A 22365-nucleotide genomic window follows, 5' to 3' on the forward strand; every position below is an offset into this window, starting at 1 on the left:
CACCGGCAGGTAAAAAGATCAGGCAATGAGAATCTCAGGGGTTACATTCTACAGGAACTTTAAAAGAATATTTGAACTGCCTCCAAAATGCCTCGTACAAATGAAGAGTGACCGTGCTTTAGGAGCTTCAGGTCAATGGGGTCACCACTTTCAAAGGGATTCAGAAAAAGACGGCAAATAAAACCAGTGGGACTAAAACTTCTACATCTATGAGTAACATTGAAATAAAAGAGTTTTTAGAATTAAATTCCTTTTGAGATAATACAACAGCAATGGTTTTACTGAATTATGTTTTCATAAACATCACTCAGGAGAGGTAAACATGGTTTACTATGTGTATCTAATCTAATGAATAAAAACATTTTGCTTAACAGGCCTATTTAATTATAATTGAGCATGAGGACCATACGCTAGCGAAATAATACAATAAAAGGAATATAATGAATAAATAAGGTGGGTATTACCAAGATAACAAGAAAAAACCCTCCAGAAAAACTCAGTCAGCAATTAATGAATCCTCTTATTAAATGAAAAGCCTCAGCCAATAAGGTGAGGTTTGGGAAATAAAGAAAATGTCTCCTAAGGGTGAGACACTCATTACTTTGCCGTTGCTGTTGTGGAAGACAGAACAGATGTCACTGCTTTTCTACTCTACAGAAAAGAGTCTCCTGAGTCTGAAATTGGTGATATTCAAGTAGATAAAATAAGATCCTGTTACAATATTGTTCCAACAGCTTCACAGTCATAGAACAATAACACAAACATCTTATCCTTATACTCTGAATGGCTGCCTTGGTGTCACAGTGGTTGGCATCAGAACAGTGAGTGTTTTAACTAAAAACTGAGCTACTCTCTGGGATACAGAAACAACTACACAGATTTAACTCAGGTTCCCAAGATCTGGAAGAGGAAAACACTTCCACAGCTCCTAATTCATACCTGGAAGCTCATCAACAAAAAGGGAGAAGAGGTTTTACAACAGCCAGAGAATGCATAGTCACTGAAATTACTTTCTCCAATATTCAACATGAAGCTCTCAGGCCCAGAAGACCTCAGGAGGCAAAAAACCAACTTCCCAAGGCTTACTAATTAACTTCTGTAATCTTTTTAAATGGTTGGCTCTAAATTGATTTTATTCTACTTGATGTGATAGTTTTGCAAAGTAAATAGATTTATATACGTTTATAGTTTCATACTTCATGATAGCTTGCTTTCCTATCTGCTTAACAGGGTACAGACTTGGCTTTCGGTGTGACTAGCAAAATTGGATTCATGCTAAAAATATAAATCAGATTGATGGCTGCAATTCCTGCAACTGCTCTATGTAATTTTCATAGTGGAAGCACTGGTCTTACAACTTGAGAAGCCATTTTAATGGCCTGTAATGAACTGAACAGACTGAATTCTGCCATTAGATCAGTTAAGCAGTGGGCATTTGCCTTACAAGGTAATCTAAGCATTTGGCAGGCATTTTAAACATGCTTTATTGTGTTTCTGTGGTTGACGCTTAGCAGGCTTAAACAACATGGGAGCTTAAAACATTTAAGTGATTTTTTAATAGAGATAGTACCTAATTTAGAACACAATTATAAGCAGCTGTAGAATAGATTTCATGAGAGCAAAGCTATGTGGGATGGATGCCCGATGTTTCCCAACTGATAATATGCTGTGAAGTATTACCCATGAAAAGGATGTTTTCATTCCGTAGTGATTCTCAAAGCCTTGTTTATAGACAACTTGCACTGTCACCTGGGAGGGCTTGTTAAAAATGAAGATTCCTGTGCCTTCATTTTTATGAACACAGGAATTCCATTTCCTGAGTCAGAACCTCTGGGAGAAGTGCCTCAAAAGCCACATTTTTAACAAACATCTCAAATGATTCTGATGCAAATCAAAGTTCGAGACCCACAGTTTTATTAAGACATATAGAGAAACACACATATTCTTTTACTCAGCTGTAGACACGCAGATTTAAGTTATCAGTCCCCAGGAAAAGTTATTCCACTCACTGGTAAAGCCCGTGCCTCAACATCTTGCCGCTAGGAGCACCGTGAGGGCAGAGATGAGCTGCCCCTGTCCAGAGTGAGGAAAGCAGCTTTCCACAGCAAGCACTGGCACAGAAGACACTCCTCATCCTTCTGATGAATAAATGGATCGCTGGGATAGGACTGCATACTCACATTTCTACCTATAAGGACCACGTACTCACATTTCTATCTAGAGGCACTGGGACTTCCCTTCACTCACACCATTTGACAAGTCTCTGTAGGAAAAGAGATCCAAACATTCAGCATACCTACAGGTAGACTCAGGGTGGGACCGTCTTAATTAGGGGCAGAGCTCCCCGACAAGGATGCCCTGAATCCTAGGGAACAAGTGTTCTGAGATATTGATCCATGCGCCCCTCCCTGGTGACTGGGAGGCAGCCTCATCCATTTCTTTTGTGTTTCACATAAACACTGTCATTTCTGTGGTATTATTTTCTTTTTTTTTTTTTTGGACATGAGTTTGGCTTTTGTTGCTCAGGCTGGAATGCAGTGGCACAATCTCAGCTCACTGCAACCTCTGCCTCCTGGGTTCAACCAATTCTCCTGCCTCGGCCTCCCGAGTAGCTGGGATTACAGGCATGCGCCACCATGCCTGGCTAATTTTGTATTTTTAGTAGAGGTGGGATTTCTCCATGTTGGTCAGGCTGGTCTCGAACTCCCAACCTCAAGTGATCTGCCTGCTTCAGCCTCCCAAAGTGTGATGTAATTTTCTATGTGGGCCAGGAAACTAAACAACAGTTTGAGACATACCACCCTAATTAATGAGAGAGTGCAGGTACATTTTCAGGGAATTTATCTCATCATTCAGTAATCACTCCTTACATATATAATGTGGAGATCTCACAGAGTTCAAAGTGTAAGAGTTTTAACTGTACAGAAAGGTTATACAGCCATTGCCTCTTAGGTTACATAACTGATAGGTAACCATGGAAGATGGATGGATGGTGCAAGGTCACTAATGCATGCAAGGGAGTGTGCTCAGGTTAGGGCAACTCAGAGAATAAGGTAAGACATGGCCACTGCCTTTATGGAGCACATCATCAAGCATAGTACACAGAGGTGTTCACACAAGAATGTAAATGGCACTGGGATGTGTGATGAGGAAGCATGTAATGAAGGACTTGATCTAAAATCTGGATGATCTGATAAAGCTTCCCTGGGGAAAGGAGGGTGAGTCTGATGTCCCAAAGGTGAGAGATTAGCTAAGAGATGGCTCAGAGAGGGTCTAGACAGAGGGAAAAGGGGTATCTCAGGACCAGGGTGGCTGATGCATAGGTTGAAAAATGAGCCTGCAGAGACAAAGCAGGAGAGTTAGGCACGGGCCAGATGACACAGGGCTTTGTAGGCCATGTTGAGAATTAGGGTCTTAATCCCAAGAGCAATGGGAAGTCACTGAAAGTTTTGAGCAGGGGGATAGACTCTCACATAAATATTTGAGTGCAGACTCCAAAGCTCTAGCCTGGCAGAATATGGTGGGCTGAGATATGACCTCAAATCTGAGTTTTAAGGAGGTTCCCGGGGATCTAATGTGAACCCAAATTTGGGAATGAGTATGATGGAACATTAGCTGCCCATGGCCCTATTCTGAGCAGGTGGCCTTTAAAATAATGTTATGATAGGAAAAGAATATCCATTCCTCGCACTGTTAATTTATGCTAGTCCTATTATATAAGCTCTGAATCAAAAGCAACACCAGCACATCACTCATTCTGGGACTGCCTGGCATCTGGAATAGGCACTGGGTTGGTGCCAACAGCCCCCAGGTTCACTTCAGCACACACCAGCCTAATCCACCTGTCTCGCCTGCATGCTTCCCTGCAGGACTTCCCTGGGCTCTGGCTGCTTGACCTGCTGTGCAGCAGCAGGGAGGATGTGCTGGGGAATTAACATATACAGCCTCACTCTGTGGCTCAAGGGAATTGGTGTTTCAATAGCTCAGCTTCCTCATTCCTACGGTGGGCTAACTCTGAGATGTGCAATCTACAAGGAATCTCAGAGTTTTCCCAGCAGGTCTGTCTTCCTGCTGTCCATGGTGGTAAACGGTGTGACAGCTAAGCTTTTTCTGGCTGCCTGCCCTTCCCTGCCTCACTTCCTCACGTGCCTACGGATATTTTCTTGACCTAAGTAAACCACTTGCAATTAAATCCTTTTCTGAGAGATTGCTTCCAGGGGTGCAAATTGTCTCCTGTGTGGCAAAGTGCATTTTAAAAAGACCCCAAAATCAGTAATGTCTGACAACCAAATTTTAGTAATTCTTAAGAAAAATGCAAAGAAAATTTGTTAAAATCTGAGTAGGAAATTACATTCAGGTGAGTAATGTGATATTATAGAATCATTTTGCTTGAGAAATCCATTCAAAATTTAATGTAAGAATAGCAAAGAAAACTAGGTATTGAAAACATATCTCAAAATAGTAAGAGTATTTTATGACAAACCCATAGCTAAATACCATACTAAATGAGCAAAAGCTGGAAGCATTCCCTTTGAAAACCGGCAAAAGACAAGGATGCCCTCTCTCACCACTCCTATCCAATACAATATTGGAAGTTCTGGCCAGGAAAATCAGGCAAGAGAAAGGAATAAAGGGTATTCACATAGGAAAAGAGGAAGTCAAAGCCTCTGTTTGCAGATGACACGACTGTATTTAGAAAACTCCATTGTCTCAGCCCTAAAACTCCTTAAGCTGATAAGCAACCTGAGCAATGTCTCAGCATACAAAATCACTGTGCAAAAATCACAAGCATTCCTGTACACCAACAACAGACAAGCAGAGAGGGAAATCATGAGTAAATTCCTACTCACAACTGCTACAAAAGGAATAAAATACGTAAGAATACAATTCACAAGTGATGTGAATGACCTCTTCAAGAACCACAAACTGCTGCTCAAGGAAATAAGAGTGGACACAAACAGATGGAAAAACAGTCTATGCTCATGGATAGGAAGAATCAAGATCGGGAAAATGGCCATACTGCCCAAAGTAATTTACAGACTCAATGCTATTTCCATCAGGCTACCAGTAACTTTGTTCACAGAATTAGAAAAAGATGACTTTAAATTTTATATGGAACCAAATAAGAGCCCACATAGCCAAGACAATCCTAAACAAAAGATCAAACCTGGAGGCATCACACTACCTGACTTCAAACTATACTACAAGGCTACAGTAACCAAAACAGCATGGTACTGGTACCAAAACAGATATATAGACCAATGGAACAGAACAGAGACCTCAGAAATAACCCCACACATCTACAACCATCTGATCTTTGACAAACCTGACAAAAACAAGCAATGGGGAAAGGATTCCCTATTTAATAAATGGTGCTGGAAAAACTGGCTAGCCATATGCAGAAAACAGAAACTGGACCCCTTACTTACACCTTATACAAAAATTAAACCAAGATTAATTAAACACTTAAATGTAAAACCCAAAACCATAAAAACCCTAGATGAAAACCTAGGCTATACCATTCAGGTCATAGGCATGCAAAGACTTCATGACTACAACACCAAAAGCAACTGCAACAAAAGCCAAAAGTGACAAATGGGATCTAATCAAACGAAAGAGCTTCTGCACAACACAAGAAACTATCATCAGAGTGAACAGGCAACCTAGAGAATGAGGAAAAATTTTTGCAAGCTACCCATCTGACAAAGGTCTACTATCCAGAAATATAAGGAACTTAAACAAATTTACAAAAAAAAAAAAAAAAAAAAAAATAAAAAAAAAAAAAAAAAAAAAAAATCCCATCAAAAAGTGGGCAAACAGACACTTCTCCAATGAAGAATTTTGTGGCCAACGAACATATGAAAACGAAGCTCATCATCAGTGGACATTAGAGAAATGCAAATCAAAACCACAGTAAAATGCCATCTCATGCCAGTCAGCATGGTGGTCAGTAAAAAGTCAGAAAACAAGAGATGCTGCCCAGGCTGTGGAGAGTTAGGAAGGCTTTTATACTGTTGGTGGGAGTGTAAATTAGTACAACCACTGTGGAAGGCTGGAAATTCCTCAAGGATCTAGAACCCAAAATACCATTTGACCCAGCAATCCCATTACTGGGTATATACTCCAAGGCTTATAAATCATTCTACTATAAAGACACAAGCACACATATATCTAATTCAGCTCTATTCACAATAGCAAAGACTTGGGACCAACCCAAATGCCCGTCAATGATAGACTGGATAAAGAAAATGTGGCACACATATACTATGGAATACTATGCAGCCATAAAAAGAATGAATTCATGTTCTTTGCAGAGACACAGATGAAGATGGAAACCATGATTCTCAGCAAACTAACACGGGAACAGAAAACCAAACACTGCATGTTCTTACTCATAAGCTGGAGATGTTGAACAATGATAACACATGGACACAGAGAGGGGAACATCCATATCAAGTCCTGTCAGGGGGTGGGGGGCAAGGGGAAGGAGAGCATTAGGGCAAACAGCTAATGCATGCGGGGCTTAAAACCTAGGTGGTGGGGGTTGATAGGTGCAGCAAACCACCATGGCATGTGTATACCTATGTAACAAACCTGCATGTTCTGCACATGTATCCTAGAACTTAGAGTAAAATAAAAATAAAAAATCTAAATAACAAATAAAATAAAATTTTCTCCCTGCCCCCCTATAAAAAAAGAATAGTAAACAAATGGTCCAGCCATTGATTTGCTCCTAAGGAATAAAAGAAATATTATGAAACAAAGTAATCTATTCCCCCTTCCTTTTTTTTTTTTTTTGAGACAGACTCGTGCTCTGTCACCCAGGCTGGAGTGCAATGGTGTGATCTTGGCTCACTGCAACCTCCACCTCCTGGGCTCAAGCAATTCTCCTGCCTCAGTCTCCGGAGTAGCTGGAATTACAGGCACCCGCCACCACGCCAGGCTAATTTTTGTATTTTTAATAGAGACGGGGTTTCACCTTGTTGGTCAGGCTGGTCTGAAACTCCTGACTTCGTGATTTGCACATCTTGACCTCCCAAAGTGCTGGAACTACAGACAGGTGTGAGCCACTGCACACAGCCCATCTATTCCTCTTTCAACAACACTGATAAAAACTAACATTTATTGAGGGCTTATGACTTATTAGTCACTATTCTAAGAGCTTCGATTTGCATTTTTCATCTCATGTAATCCTGATGACTTATGAGATTCAAAGCAAAGAGCTATTGAGTAATTCATCAAAGGTCATTAAACCTAGCAAGTAGGGAAGCCGAGATTTAAATTCAAGCAGTGCCCCATGTTCCTAATCACCATATTTAGCTATTCTTTTCTGGAGGAAAAGAAAACACCATGGTGTGTTCTTGCAATACTGGGCTTCAACCCATTCGTTCCAGAGAAAATAACTAATCTTAAGAGCTACATTAAGAGCTGAGACGGCAAGGCATGCAGAACAATGGCAAAAAGCAAAGCACTAAAGTTGCATGAGAGGAAAAAAAAACCCTAAGAAAGTTTAGTTGCATCAACTTTCCACCTCCAAAGTTTTAGTGTCTCTCATTGGTTTATGTACTTTAAACTGTAACTAAGACAGTACTAAGCAGAAAAACAGCAGGCATCACTGACAGCATTTACTCAGGAAGATAACACTTGAGGAAAACTGCTAGAAGAAACAAGAACCATGCTTGTATAATGTATGACACTCCAAGTATAGCACCTCGAAAATGCTTAATAATTTTTAAAAATATATCAGTATTTATTTTAGTTTTACTTTTACAGATACTTTACAGGAATCCTAGAAGTTTACATGAAGATGAGATTACTTGCTACTGACAGGTTTTTTTGGTTGCTGTTTTTGTTTTTTGTTTTTTCGTTTTTTTTTTAGACAGAGTCTCGCTCTGCTGCCCAGGCTGGAGTGCAATGGTGCGATCTCAGATCACTGCAATCTCTGCCTCCTGGGTTCAAGTGATTCTCCTACCTCAGCCTCCAAAGTAGTTGGGATTAAAGGTGTCTGCCACCACACCCAGCTAATGTTTTTTTTTTTTTTTTTTTTTTTTGTAGAGACAGGGTTTCACCATGTTGGCCAGGATGGTCTTGATCTCCTGACCTCATGATCTGCCCACCTTGGCCTCCCAAAGTGCTGGGATTACAGGCATGAGCCACCGTACCCAGCTGTGGCCACTATCTCTAGGTTTTAACACACTAAATTCTTTTGAGTTAAGCAGAAAGCTCAGTATCCTCATACTCTTTTTTATTTTTCAATCTCTTTGTATACAGCTGATTTATCCAAGGTGGAACTGACTTACTGCTTTCTGGTTAGGTGGGAAGAAGAAAAAAAAATATATAAAACTCCAAATAAATAGCTGGAAAGTCTAAGTTGTAGCTCTTTTACTTTTCCTATATATAAAACTGTAGTTTTGGCCAAAGCTGGTACACAAAGTGAGTCAAGAAGATGCAGAGCCAATGAACACCTCTACAGAGGGCTCACCTCTGAACACTTAAGAGAAAGACTCCAGGGTGTCTAGTGAGAGGCATCAAGTCATGACACTATGACAAATTGAGTCCTACCACTACTTCTCACTCCTAGCTGATCTCAGGCCAGAGGAAGGTCTTTGCTGCTCTGCCAGTACCTTTTCAAGGGTTAGACATGGACACTCTGACCATTTTCACAATAATCACATGAGACACTTTGAAATGATTACGACACTTGCATACACACAATTCAAAATATAGTATTACTAGGAATGTGGCATGCTCAGGGTTTTCCCGAAAAGAAGGAAACTGACTGGCAAATGAGTGGAAGGATATTTCTTTAACTATTAAAGACACTATTTTCAGCCTTGGGTTACACTCGAAGTTAAGGTTTGTAAGAGACCAACAGGAAGGGAGAAGGGCCTTTTGACCTCTTAGAAAAATTGTGAGTCAGGACGGAAGATGGGGAACTTTGGAAGGGGAAGAGATGGTTGGCAGAATTCTAACAGCAGCCTTGCTGCATACCTCAACAGTAATCAAACTTCCTACCACTAACACCTTCTGAGTGGAGCCATTGCAGATCACTTAGGCTGCTTCAGACATTTTCATTTCGCACTTGACTCCCAGCAAACTAAAGTACTGCTTTGCACACATACAGTGATATAAAGCAGGGACACACATTTCATTTTATTTTTGACAGTGGAGGTGACAATCCTAAGTGAGTCAATTCAGGGTCTCAGTGAGTAAAGGCTTTCACTGAAGCCCCAGAGAGAGGATGGGTTTCAAACCTACTCATTTTTGCAGAAAAGTCACAAAAATAGTGAAAAGACAAGGAAAGGTAATAGCAGGCCAGACTTCACTGACTCAAAAGATGGTATGCCAAGTAGTTGCATTTGTATTATTTCATTTAATTATTAATAGGTAATAATTATTAGGTAATAATTAGGTTTTAATAAGTGATAATTACTATGATAATTATTAATAGGTATAGGCAAAAATATCATTTAAAAATATTTAGACATGAAAAATGTGCAATGGATTATAAATCGAAAACTTGAAAATGTCAGATTGTTTCCTTGATCACAAATGCTGACCATGAGGAAGGATAGGACTGCACTTTAACAGAAGACAGAGCACCGGAATGGTTAGATCCACTACAAAGATTACTCTATTCTTACATGGATTTAGAGCTAAAAGGAACCCACAAAATCATCCAACCAACCACTTCTTTGCTCTGTGAGAAAACTTTGGCACCAGGTATTTGGCCCAAGCGCCCAGACAGTTATTCAAAAACCTACAACAGGCAACTACTAACCCTTCTGAATATTCTGTTGATACTTTTTAAACAATAAACAATTTTTAAACTTTTTAAAAATAATTTTGAAATCTAAAGTCTAGGTATTCTTACCATCTTTTTAGTCAATGAACCCTGTATCTATAATCACGTCTAGGTGAACTGATAACTGTTAAATGTTTTAAAGTTAAATTTTTGTTTTTGTTTTTGAGACAGGGTCTCACTCTGTCACCCAGGCTAGAGTGCAGTGGTGTGATCTTGGCTCACTGCAGCCTGGACCTCCCAGGCTCAAATAATCCTGTTAAAATTTTTTCAAGTGACCCTCATTTTTGGATGCTGGGATTTGGTCAATGAGTTTATGTTAACTGTCGCAGTTTTAAGGATTTATAAAAATCATCACTGTTGTTAATACTAGAGGAAGTTGTAGGTGTCCCCTACTCCATCGATAGGGTAAACTGCTTTTCTATAAGGAGAACAATCCTTTAGTTTAAATGCCATTACTCCTATGACAATGCAATGATTTAAATGCCCACTAGGTTCATCCAGAATAACAGAAATTATATATAAAAATAAACTATGTTGCCTTAGGTCTTAAAGTAATTTATAAAATAAAAAGCCGAAAGCTAAGTATTAGGAAATATCTTTTTCCTATTCTGTTTTTTCTTTTAATAGCATCCTCAGTTAATATCAGGGCATGGACCACTTGCTTAAAGATATTTCAATTTGGTTCTTTACTTAATAAACCACTGGGGTTAAACATTCCAACTCAACTATAAACTAAATGACTGGGCTTATAATACAATTGACATATTAATAATTAAATGAAATAATGTATATGCAATTACTTAGCACATAATGAGCACTAAAAGAAATAATGTCCATACTTCATGAGTCTGCTGTTTCTGATAAAGGTTGCATGTAAGTATTGATCAAGTCATGCAGAAATATTAACTATATGTAGTAAAATGACTGCAATTTCCGAATTTCTGCCTCCAATACCAAGCAAATTTTAAAAAAATGAACAAGAGAAAACTTCTGCCTGATTTGGGCATGCTTTTATAAACTCTCTCTCTTTTTATTTTAAGTTCAAGTACTGATCTCTACCATCATTTCACAATAATCTCCAAGAAAACATTGCTATAGAACATAAAACATCTAAAATACATAAAATCTCTTTCAATTACAGTACTTCTAAACAATGCTAATCTTAGTTCTTTGATTACCTGATTTCAGGGGATGAAGAGTTTTCATTTGAGTCTGTCCTTTTATTTCTTGGAAATGATGGACTAGCCGGAGGCATCTCACCACTTAAGCGGTCTGGAAAAATACGGTCTTTATTCAAATTGACTTCTGAGTAGGGACAGTTGGCAGCGCTAACAGATTAAAAGAAAAGAAAAGAAAAAAAGAACATTAAACATTTCCATTAGGCCATACTTCTTCCAATCAAAATGACAGGCTACAGAATATAAAATTCTAAAATTTAACTGAATATGTTATTTTTTATGATCATACATACAGCATATTGTATCTTTAAAACATAACAAATATATTCAAATAGGAAATAGGTTTATGCACTAGACTTTAAAAAAGAATCTGCTGCAATCTTTAGAACTGAGCAAGGGTCACAGAAGGACTCCCTCTGTGCACGTTTCTGGGAACAATCAGCCCCAGGAATGAAATGCTTCAGAAATCATAGGACAGAGATGGGAGAGAGAGATTGACTGATTGGTTAATGGAGCGGATTTGCTTCTGCTTCCTAAGGTGATCCTTCAGGTCCAGGGCAGTCACATGCTATTTAATTTCCTCTTATAATAGTTACTATCCTCCAAAGGAAGGAGGTTTCTTCATAGGCTGTTCCTCTGTCCAGGTCTGGACCTATGCCTGATGTTCTAGAAAATACATGTATCAATTTGTAGCTAATCTTGTCCCTAATATGAAAAAGGATGAGAGGCCAACTTGGATAATGATGCATCTCGCTCATTTCCCTTCCATTTGTGACTGCCAGCGGGTCTCTCAGGTCTCATTTGGTGATCATTCCTGTAAGGAAATTGAGGTCACTCATTGTTAACTCACCATTAGTTAGTATACTCCTGTGCCCAGCGCCTTAGCATTCCAGTCTCCGAAACAACTAGACAACCGCCTTATCTCAGAGCCCAACATACACTGGCCTCTCTTAATAACTGCCTATCTTGCCTCTTTGCTTTTGGGAAGCATTCTTAAATCTGGAAATAGTTTGGGACTTAGGTAAATTACATTAGAATCTTCTGTGTTCTTTCCTTCAGTGTAGATCACAAGGAGAATGTTGATCATCACCCAGGGAAAATTTTTAAACAGTATCTAGCTACTATCCACCAACAGAATCTGATACATCCTCCTAGGAAAAGGAAGGAAGGGTTGAAAAGGGCTGCCAGGTGATTCTGATAATGGCCTATAAAATTTATCACAGATATCTCATACGCAAAAATTCTGACTTTATTTTCTTTCAGTGCTGCTACTCTACACTGGTAGCTATGCAAAAGAAGAAAGCAAATAATATCTGATTATGTGTTGACATAAATTTCTATAATGTAAGCCCAACATCAACAGAAACAAAATACAGTGACATTTATGGAGCACTTATGATATATCAAGCACTGGGCTAAGTGCTTTACATGCAATAGTTTATCTTGCCAACGTCCTAGAGAAAGCCATTTCATGCAACAAATTAAAGCTTATAACAGTTAAGTAGCTTCAGTCTTTATTTTATTCATTTATTAAACAAGCACTTATCATGTATCTATTAGGTGCTGATTACCCTTCCAGGCATTGGAAACTCAATGGACAACAAAGACAAGAAACCAGCTCTCTGGTTTCATGGAGCTGATATTCCAGGGAGAGACTGGCAATGCACAATTATGCACATAAATCAGATAACCATAAAAATATGGTGATAAATTCCATGAAAAAAAATCCTGTCATGTAAGAGAGAGGGTGAGAATGCTATGATGGAGTGGTAAGGAAAGCCCTCGTTCCAGGGGAGGCACCGTGCAGAGCTGTAATGGTCAGGAAGAAGACCTGTAGGTAAACAACATGGAGAAGAATGTTCCAGGGGATGGGAGGAGCAGTGCCAATAGGAAAAGCTTGGCTTGCCTGAGGGAAAGAGAGACCAGGTTGGTTAGAACGTGGTGGGGATGAGATGAACTAGGAGAAACAGGCAGGCAAAAATCACGTAGGGCCTAGCAGGCCAGTCAGGACGTTATATTTTTAGTAAACATTACATCTGAAACTGATGGAAGATCTTCAAATAAGAAAACAATAAGGTTTGATTTGCAATTTTAAAGGATCACTCAGGATGCCTTTTGGAGAGAAGATTTTAAAAGCAGAGAAGATTTCAATGGGATGTGATTAGAGAAAGAAAAGTTATTTAAGAGTTATTTCTGTCTTTTTGGAGAAGGGATTTTGAAAGCAGAGAAGATTTCGATGGGATGGAATTGAAGAAAGAAAAGTTGTTTAAGAGTATAGATATGACATAACTTGGGTTTGTGTGGTTGAGATGGGGCAAAAATGAAGAGGAGAGTCATGGTGTCCTTTGTCATTCCAAGAAGACCTGCAGATGGATGGAATATAGGGAGCAATGGAAAGAAGAATTCAGGAATGGCCATTCTGTTTTTGGCTGAAGAACTGGGTGGTAACAGAGGTGCCTTTTTTTTTTTTCTGAGATGGAATGACTAAGGAGAAGAAGATTTGGGGGTAATACCAGAAATTGTGGAATTTGCTTTAACATCCAAGCAGAGATGCTATTTGCCCAAGGCCACATAGCAATGAAGCAGCTCAGCAAAATGAAAACGCTATTTCATGCACTGCCTTGAGCATGGGCGTATGGTAGTATTTCATTTTGTTCATTTAGTAGTAAGGTAAAGGAAAATCCATTCCCAACTATGATGTCTCTTGAATACCAGCCCTTTATATGTTTCACGGGATCCTAATTCAGAGTTAATGGATGCAGGTGACCAAAACCAATTCTGCCTAACTTGAGCAGAAAAAACGTACTGGAAGAGCATTGATAGCTCAATGAGGAAGGCCAGAAAAATCAGGCTTGAGTAGAAAGCAGGGTACAAGTAACACAGTCCCTCAAAACGATCTGCACGGGAGGAGGGTGCTGGGCATGTGGCTCTCATGCCACTGCTCTCAGCCCCTCTGCCCTTTCCAGGCCCTGATCTAGTTAGTCCTCAGTTCCATGGAGGCTGCAATCGCAAGGTCTGACCTGCCTTCACCTCATTCCTCAAGATGGAAAGCACGTATGGCAGCATCTGATTGGCAGGTGTGTGATTCTTGCCTACACTGTAACTAACTGCCAAAGGCCTAAGAAAGAGAAGCCTCGCTCCCTGGTGGCTCCCTAGCAGGAGGTGTTAGACCTAACACTCATCTTGACTTCAAGGAGAATAAAAATGCTCACTAAACATTTTCTACTCAGATGCCTTAGAGTCACCTTATAATAAAAATGTTTAAAACTAACTATCATCTTCAACAAATCATGCCTCTTGCCCCCCTTCACCCAAAAATGATAAAAAATTCACTCTCTCAAAAAAAGATAAAAACCACAACTAGCTCCTCTTACTGTTCCTGACACCACTTCTGACAAGATAAATTTACTAATCCAACCTCAGGCTTTCACCATCTTTGCTATCTGCTTGAGCTTTGTGACAGTAAAAAAAAAAAAATTCAAAGACAATTTTTTTAGTTTCTTTACATAAACAGTATGCAGCTATTCCTAGAATATCATGACCAGCATTTCACTCATTGTTAAACACCTGGCCTTACAATTATTAAACAACTGTATATACATTAAAATTGAAATTTTACTGGATATGAAGAAAATGACTGGTTCTCTTCTTAATCTCATCCACCTCCAATGATGGGAAGACTTGCAGGCTTCTTAGATGGACTGGGTCCTCAATTTAGCACTACAGTTACAGTGTAGACAATTTAGATTCTTAGCCCTAGGAGGGCAGCATCTTCACCTATTTGTTGAATAAATGAAAGACTATCTCTCTAAATCACTGTATATAAACTTGGATAGCTCAAGAGAGAGGCAAAACTGCTGGCCAGAATGAGACTTACTGTTTAAATAAATAAATAAATATATATATATATATATATATATATATATATATATATATATATTTTGGAAAATAGATTGCCAGGACCAGAGAGAAATTTCAATTTCAAACTCTCAACTGAAAGGAGGGAAAAACATTGACAGCCCTCAAAGCAGTGATTTACTAATGAGTAAGTCAAGATGATCTACCAAGCGTAGCCTATCAGCTGTTAACCCCCTCTCTTTGAACCCTGAGAAGAGTCAAGAGAATCAACACATCTCCCATTTTCACACCTACTCTGGGGTAGAGAGGAAAGCTAGCTGGCTCCTGAAGCGGGTGGTGATGACAAAATGGAATGCCACAAAACGCAAAAGGAGCTCAGGTGATAGGACGGGCACGGAGCGGGACATCAGGGAGCCTGGTTCTGACCCTGCTCTGCTGCTTCTTCCTCCACTCAATGACAAACAAGCACAGGCTCTGAGATTCTGTTTCATCTGTGAAATTAGATGATAATAACAAAACTGACCAGCGGTTAAGTGCATTACCCAGGCCAAATGCTTACATTACCTATTTAAATCTCACAATCCTAAGAAGCAGTCCCTTTGGGACTTAAAAAGGGAAATTGTTGACTGTCATTCAATTCCTTCCTGATAGAATTACATTGGGAACTGTGGCTGTCTCATAACCACTATAACATATTTGAAGAATTTCCTTATTCCTAACCCATAACAATGAACTTGATCTGAGAGTACCATTTTCTAGCAAGATGCTGCTGCCTGCTGTCTGTGCTCACAGAGCTAACATGACTTGTGTGCTTACTATGTGTCAGGCGCTGTTCCAAGTACATTATATAAATTAACTTCTTTATTTATCATACTATTCTTATCAAGCAGATACTATTGTCACCAATTTATTTTATAAATGAGGACACTGGCACAGAAAAGTTAAGTATTGGCTCAAGGTCACAGAGCTTTGTAGAATAATCTTATCTGACGGCTTTAAAAACAAAAGCCAATCTACAGAACATGGGTCAAGTATTTCACTATTTCATCTACTCCCATTAACTAGCCCTTGGAATAAGAGTCAAATTCACCAGTAATTATGTGTTTGAAGATTGGAACCACTCCTATGTCACTTCAAAGAACACAAGCAACATATGTGATCTGCATCATGTTAGAAATGTTGCTTTTCCTGTTCCATATTTCTGTTATGTATAGCTACAAAATTATTAACTTCTAAAACTGCACATGAAGTTTAAAAAACTCACCAGTGCTAATTAAACATCTATAGAAAGAGTTGGTTCTCACTAGGCTTATACATTTCTAATTTCTCATGTACTAAGTTTCTGGTGAAAAAACTTTAGTAAAGTGTGGCTTACCACATAATGTGTGTATTCTGTCATGGTTATACAGGTGCACACATCTACGTACAACTCTTTACTGCTGTGCGACTCCTCAGCAAGCAGAAGGATAGACCCCCACAGGATGACAGTGTTCTCTACTAGAAGCACTTTATTGGGGTGCATCCTATACTATTAGCAAATTATTTCACATATCAGTTAAATATACAAATACTTGCCCCACTGGCTCCTCTAAGGAGGCTGCTTTTTCTAGGGAAGACCAGTCGGTTCATTAGGAGTGGGAGAAGGGCTGCCTTATTCACTGCTCTCCAATGCCATCTTAAAAACCCTTTTAATTGTAAGTATATATTTTTAACAATTAGGCAACATCTCCAGATTTCTAAGTGCTTGCACAATCATTTTCACACTCTGTCCCGACAAAAAACAGTTTAAAAAAAAAAACAAAAGGAGATGGGTTCTATCACGCCACTGTGCACTACATGAACACCCAGCAGTGAAGAGCAGAGACTTAAGTGCCTTATGGGCCTGGGTGCAATCCTGGTTCCGCCAGTGTACAACCTCGGCCGCTTACTTAAGCATTTCCAATCTCTGTCTCCTCGTCTGTCAAACAAGAAGTAGAAAACTGCCTAACATTCACAGGGTTCCTGTGGGGACCAAATGAGATCACACATGTAAGTCCTTGAAGCAGTGCCTGGAACACAGGAAGTCATCAATACATCCTACTGATTACTATTATTAAAAAAGAAGAGTGACATCTAACTCTTGTTGTGTAAAAGAACATCAGCAAAAACTAAACAATAAAAACACCGTAACACACCTCACTATGAATGCTCTGCTTCCCTCATAAAAAGCTATGTTGCTCTCTGAGCACTGCTCCACTCTGCCTCTATGAGAATCTGTTTACACCAGACTGGCCTCTTTAGAAAGAGGGAACCTCTCCTCTATACAGCCCTCACCTAACCCAGCAGATGACACAAAGGCACTTTACAAAGGTTTGTTCATGGGTAGATGCATACTGAATTAATATGATGTTTACAGCCTGAAGGAGCATAAAAGAGTTACTATTGTTTAAAACATTCCACGAACTTCATTAATATCCTTTAGATGTTGCTGGAAACATTCTTTTTTCATGTTTAATTTCCCCAACACTAAATCCAATAGAAAAGATTCAGTTCTGAAGGCATTCGATATGCAGAATGGCTACTTATATATAAATTTCTTTTAATCTCTTCCCATTCCTTGCCCTCTCTCTTGGTAGGCCAACTAAATGAAGTGACAAAGGGAAACACCATGACACAACCAATATTAATGTTCCCTTGCTGGAGAGTTGCAATTGGGCAATCTGGCTCCTGAATATCCCTAAAGATGAGAAAATCATACCCACATCCAGCTCTTCCACTAATCATTTATATTTTACCATTTTAAAAACCATTAAATCATCAAGCTTCATTGTTTAGACACATGTTCTTTTTTAACACTTCTTAGATCAAATTCAAATACTGAAATCTTCAGAGAAGGTAACAACAAATGCTAGCCAAAACAAATCTCTTGCTTACGTGTTCATTAAATTGATTACTTTTGCTAAAAGAGCAACTTTCTTTGTTATCTATGCAAAGAGTACATGTTTTGATATATGCAGTTTCTCAGTAAATTAATCCAAAGAGAATTTTCTCATTATGTTTTCCTAAACACAGCATTCTTACTCAGAACAAAAATAAGAGCCAGGGAAATGAACCTTTCAAAGAATATCCATGATGCAGCAAGCTACTCCACAAGTCTACTAATGAAATGGAAAACAGGCTGTGCCTATTAAGGATTAATATCGTGCCAGAAAAAGAGCTTTGAGTGCTGTAAATAGGACAGCATAGCCAGGGAGTCTAAGAAAACCCAGTTCTAAGGCTGAGGAGAAGGGAGGTTAGCACTTGGGCAGAAGCTGGGACCTCCCAGAGTTCTGTGAATTGCAACCCTTTGTCCCCAGGCTCAAGTCAACCAACAGCTCTGCCCAAGGCACAAAATCTGCTTGTTATGCTCTCTATATGTGACAAGAAAATGAATACCGGTTCTTTATCGATGCTGGTCCTTTAAGCCATCAGGTGTGCTGCTGCCTCTCATTCCAAGAAAACGAGTTATCCTCTATTATGACTCTCATTCCACTGGAAAGGGTTCCTCACCAGGTTTCTCTATAAATTCTTCCTCTAATCCTCTTAACAAGCACAACACTGCATCTATGAAGAAATGCTCTAAATATAACCACTGAATCTTGGTGAAACGGGTGTGGCCCAGCTGACGAACCCTTGGAGGTCCACTTGCACACTTTGGGAAAGGCAGTCCTGATGAATGGCTGGGCCATCAGGGAGGGGTCACAACTGTTACCACAGACCTTGCTGTGAAAGGCAAACCTCTCCACTCAAGCCTAATGTACTCCAAAAGAGACCATGGACATGGCTAGAAGCTATGTCTTCCCTCCAGAAGACCACAAAAAGTTTTGTTTAATCTTCAACTGCACCTCAACAGCATACTGTTAGTATTTACTCATTTCTTTAATTTTCTTTGTTCTTTTTCTCCACAACTTGAGCAAATTATCTTTGCTCCAATGAATATTCTGTATAGCAGAAAGAAATGTGTGCCAAAGTGCTGGTGTTATTTTGTATCTGATATTTTAATTAAATTACATACGGCTTTTATAGCTCCATCAGCCTGCGAATGCTTTGAAGGTTGGGCGTCTTGAGAGGCCGTTAGAGGAGAGTGGTCCAGAGCACAGACCCTTCAGCAACACTGGGCTCCCTTCTCCCCAGCTATGAATTAAGGCCGGATACTAACCTCCCCAGTACCACGGTGGCCTCACCAAAACGGAGGGGGAAGAAACAGTTCTTATCTCATAGGGCTGTTAGGAAAGGTATCCAAGATATGTAAAGCAATTACAGCAATACCCTGCACAGAGTAAATAAACCCTCAATAAATCTTAGTTCTTGCTGAAAATACGCTGCTCGTAAATGTTTACTGAATGAGTTTCTAAACATGCTGCAGTTTGCATATCCCCTCCAAAACTCGTTGCAATCTGGTTGCCACTGTGACAATACTGAGGTGATCAGGCTCCGCCCTTCTGGATGGATTAATGACATTATCGCAGAACTGGGTTCGTTATCATGGGAGCGTCCGCTATAAAAGCAGGTTTGGCTGGGCGCGGTGGCTCACACCTGTAATCCCAACACTTTGGGAGACCGAGGCGGGTGGATCACAAGGTCAAGAGATCAAGACCATCCTGGTCAACATGGTGAAACCCTGTCTCTACTAAAAATACAAAAAATTAGCTGGGCATGGTGGCGCGTGCCTGTAATCCCAGCTCCTCAGGAGGCTGAGGCATGAGAATTGCATGAACCCAGGAGGCGGAGGTTGCGGTGAGCCGAGATCGTGCCATTGCACTCCAGCCTGGGTAACAAGAGCTAAACTCCATCTCAAAAAAGTAAAAAATAAAAAATAAAAGCAGGTTTGACCCTCTCTGGCTCTCTCATGCGTGCTCTCTTGCCATCCTCCACCTTCTGCAGCAGGAAAGCCCCTGTCAGACGCTGGCCCCTGGATCTCAGACTTCCCAGCCTCCAGAAAGTGAGAAATACATTTTTCTTTACAAATTACCCAGTCTGTGGTATTCTGTCACAGCAACACAAAACTACTAAAACAATAACGGAAATTTAGCATGTTCATGAATTATTTCTGGCATCTAGATTTACATAATGGGTGAAAATCCAGCTGCCTTCACTAGGCAATATTTAATAACTTCTAAGATGTATCATATAACTTTTGGTTTGCAGTCATACAAGCAACAAAAAGATTTGCAAATGGAATCATCATCCTGTCTATGCTCAGACTTCTCACTCTGCCACATACTGAACCTCATAAAACAATAAGGAGGGTTGTTGAAAAAGGAAAATAAGAAGGATTTAAGGTTACAGAGATGAAAAAAAGAGAAAACTGTATCCAGATGAAAATAACTACACCAATTTTGCAATACCTATTAACTCTTGGAGGAATAGGTACAGTAATCTTCAAAATTTTTGAAGACCTAGATTCACAACCTGTACAAACTAGATAAAGAAAGAATCATTTTTCTTACTGGGCAATGTAGTTAGAACATTATACTGACAAATTATTATTTTAAAATATATCTTAAAAATGCAAGTTGAATCACAAGAATTTTTTAGTATTTCAGTAATTTTTTTTTTAAGGCACAGGATCATGCTATGTTGTCCATGCTGATCTCGAATCCTGGACTCAAATAATCCTCCCACCTTAGCCTCCCAAGTAGCTGTACTTCAGCAATATTTTTAACTCTCCACAAAGATTCCCAAATCACCAAAAACATCACATTTCAAATGCATAAATTTTGTTTCTTTTTAAAGTTACTTAGGGGTAAGAGAAAAATATTTAAAAATGCTTTTCGGGTCAATGCACTCTCATGTTTGACTATTTATGTTGTGCCTTTTGTGATCTTTGCTGCTGATCTACAATAAGCTCATCTCTCATTATTCAAATTACGGAGTCACCCAATCAGATGATATTCTACCAAATGATATCAACAGTTTCCCTCTTCTCATTATTAATGATCAATGCAAAATAACTATTGTAGAAACTAAGTATCTGTAAAACTAGTCAAGTTGCCAAGAAAAGCCAAAAGCTAGAGTAAATCGATTTTAAACCGTGAATGCATTTTCTCCCAGGAAGATTTTACTATAGATATTCCCTTCATTTTTACATGGTCACCATGGCAACCACATTTCTATGGATCCGAATTTAAAATTAGTTCACATCAATTTGGTATACATGAAATTCATTATATATACATGTATATGGAACAGGTACCCTTTATCTGATCATGTAAGAAATCCTGATGTGAGTGACAGCTACCTGTGAGGGCCCAGATGTCTCGCTCTCTTAAAATGGCCAATCCCTTTACATCCTGGGGTTGAGCAGCCACCGTGTTCTGAAGCTTCCATTAATTCCAAGGGGCCTATGAAAGAGGAAAAAAAAAAAAAAGGAAAGAAAGAATGAAAGGACAAAATATTAAGCAAAAATCTGTTAAGAGTCAAATGTCTAGGATCAGAATAAGGAAGAAAAAGACTCCCTAAAAATCAAATTTTTGAACAAACATATAAACAGAAAAAGTGGATCCTATAAAAATAAAAAATATTTTAAAAGACACTACATTTAAAGGGTTTTCCTTATGACTGTTCAAGTTATTTATCCTTCTTCAACAATAAAATGGTAAACTTTGATCTAACAATCTTTCAAAATGTCATAAATTCCAGAAATATCTAAATATGAATTAAAAGAAGAGTCAAACGACTTTTATTAAGTAAAAAACATAATTAAAGCATGAATACTCACATACTGTGGAATACTCCAAGTGCCACAGAAGAATCCAGAAGGACAGTTCCAGATCCTTCCATGCTCTTCCTTCTACATTGCAGACCCTCCCTCATTTTGACCACTAAGGTTAGTGTGGGCTCTCCTGGAAACTGTTCTAAGCATTCAGACACATTCGCTTTTGTTTGATTTTGCCACATAAATGACACAACATAGATGTTGTATTTTGCCACATAAAGGCACAATATTATTCTTTGGGTTTTAACTTCTTGTCTTACAAGTTTTTCTGTTGCAATCTTAATATTCTTTATGACTACTGCGTAGTATCTACAGCATAGTACACCACAATTTAACCAATATTTTTTCCCCAAGCTTTGTTATTCTAAACATGCTGCACTGAATACCATGTACATGTGTCCTTAAGCATGTAGTATGCCGAAGTGAAGTCACTAGATACAAGAAGTACACTAATTTTTTTTAAAACTTGATAATAATTTATTGTATTTCCTACATATTTTTTTCTACAATGTATATATTTTCCTTCAAAATTAAGGTGGTGGCATGTTAAGTTTTCCATGTACCTTTTCTAAAATTTGAATTTAACTGAGATTTTTGTTAAGATAATTATAGATTCACAAGCAGTTGTACATAATAATATGGAAGGAGATCTCTTTCATACTTTGCCCAGTTTCTCCCAGTGCTAACATTTTGCAAAGCTATTGTATAAAATTATTATCAGGATACTAATATTAAAACAATACATTTTGTAAGTCTAACAAATTGTCTTCCAAAAATTCAAGACAAAT

At 38.9% G+C, this 22365-nt stretch overlaps 1 protein-coding gene across 4 annotated transcripts in view; it reads right to left on the bottom strand.

Moving 5' to 3' along the window:
* Positions 1–22365, bottom strand: part of L3MBTL3 (L3MBTL histone methyl-lysine binding protein 3) — a 121477-nt gene that overhangs the window by 27692 nt on the left and 71420 nt on the right. For all 4 annotated transcript variants that reach the window (XM_017533280.2, XM_037740230.1, XM_037740229.1 and 1 more), the window contains 2 exons: positions 21101–21203; positions 10984–11133 (listed from right to left, as the gene is read on the bottom strand). In XM_017533280.2, the coding sequence (XP_017388769.1) occupies positions 10984–11133; positions 21101–21203 (253 nt within the window). The remainder of the gene's footprint in view (positions 1–10983; positions 11134–21100; positions 21204–22365) is intronic.

Source organism: Cebus imitator, unplaced genomic scaffold, assembly GCF_001604975.1.
Source record: "Cebus imitator isolate Cc_AM_T3 unplaced genomic scaffold, Cebus_imitator-1.0 Scaffold81, whole genome shotgun sequence".
NCBI classification, from domain to species: domain Eukaryota; kingdom Metazoa; phylum Chordata; class Mammalia; order Primates; family Cebidae; genus Cebus; species Cebus imitator.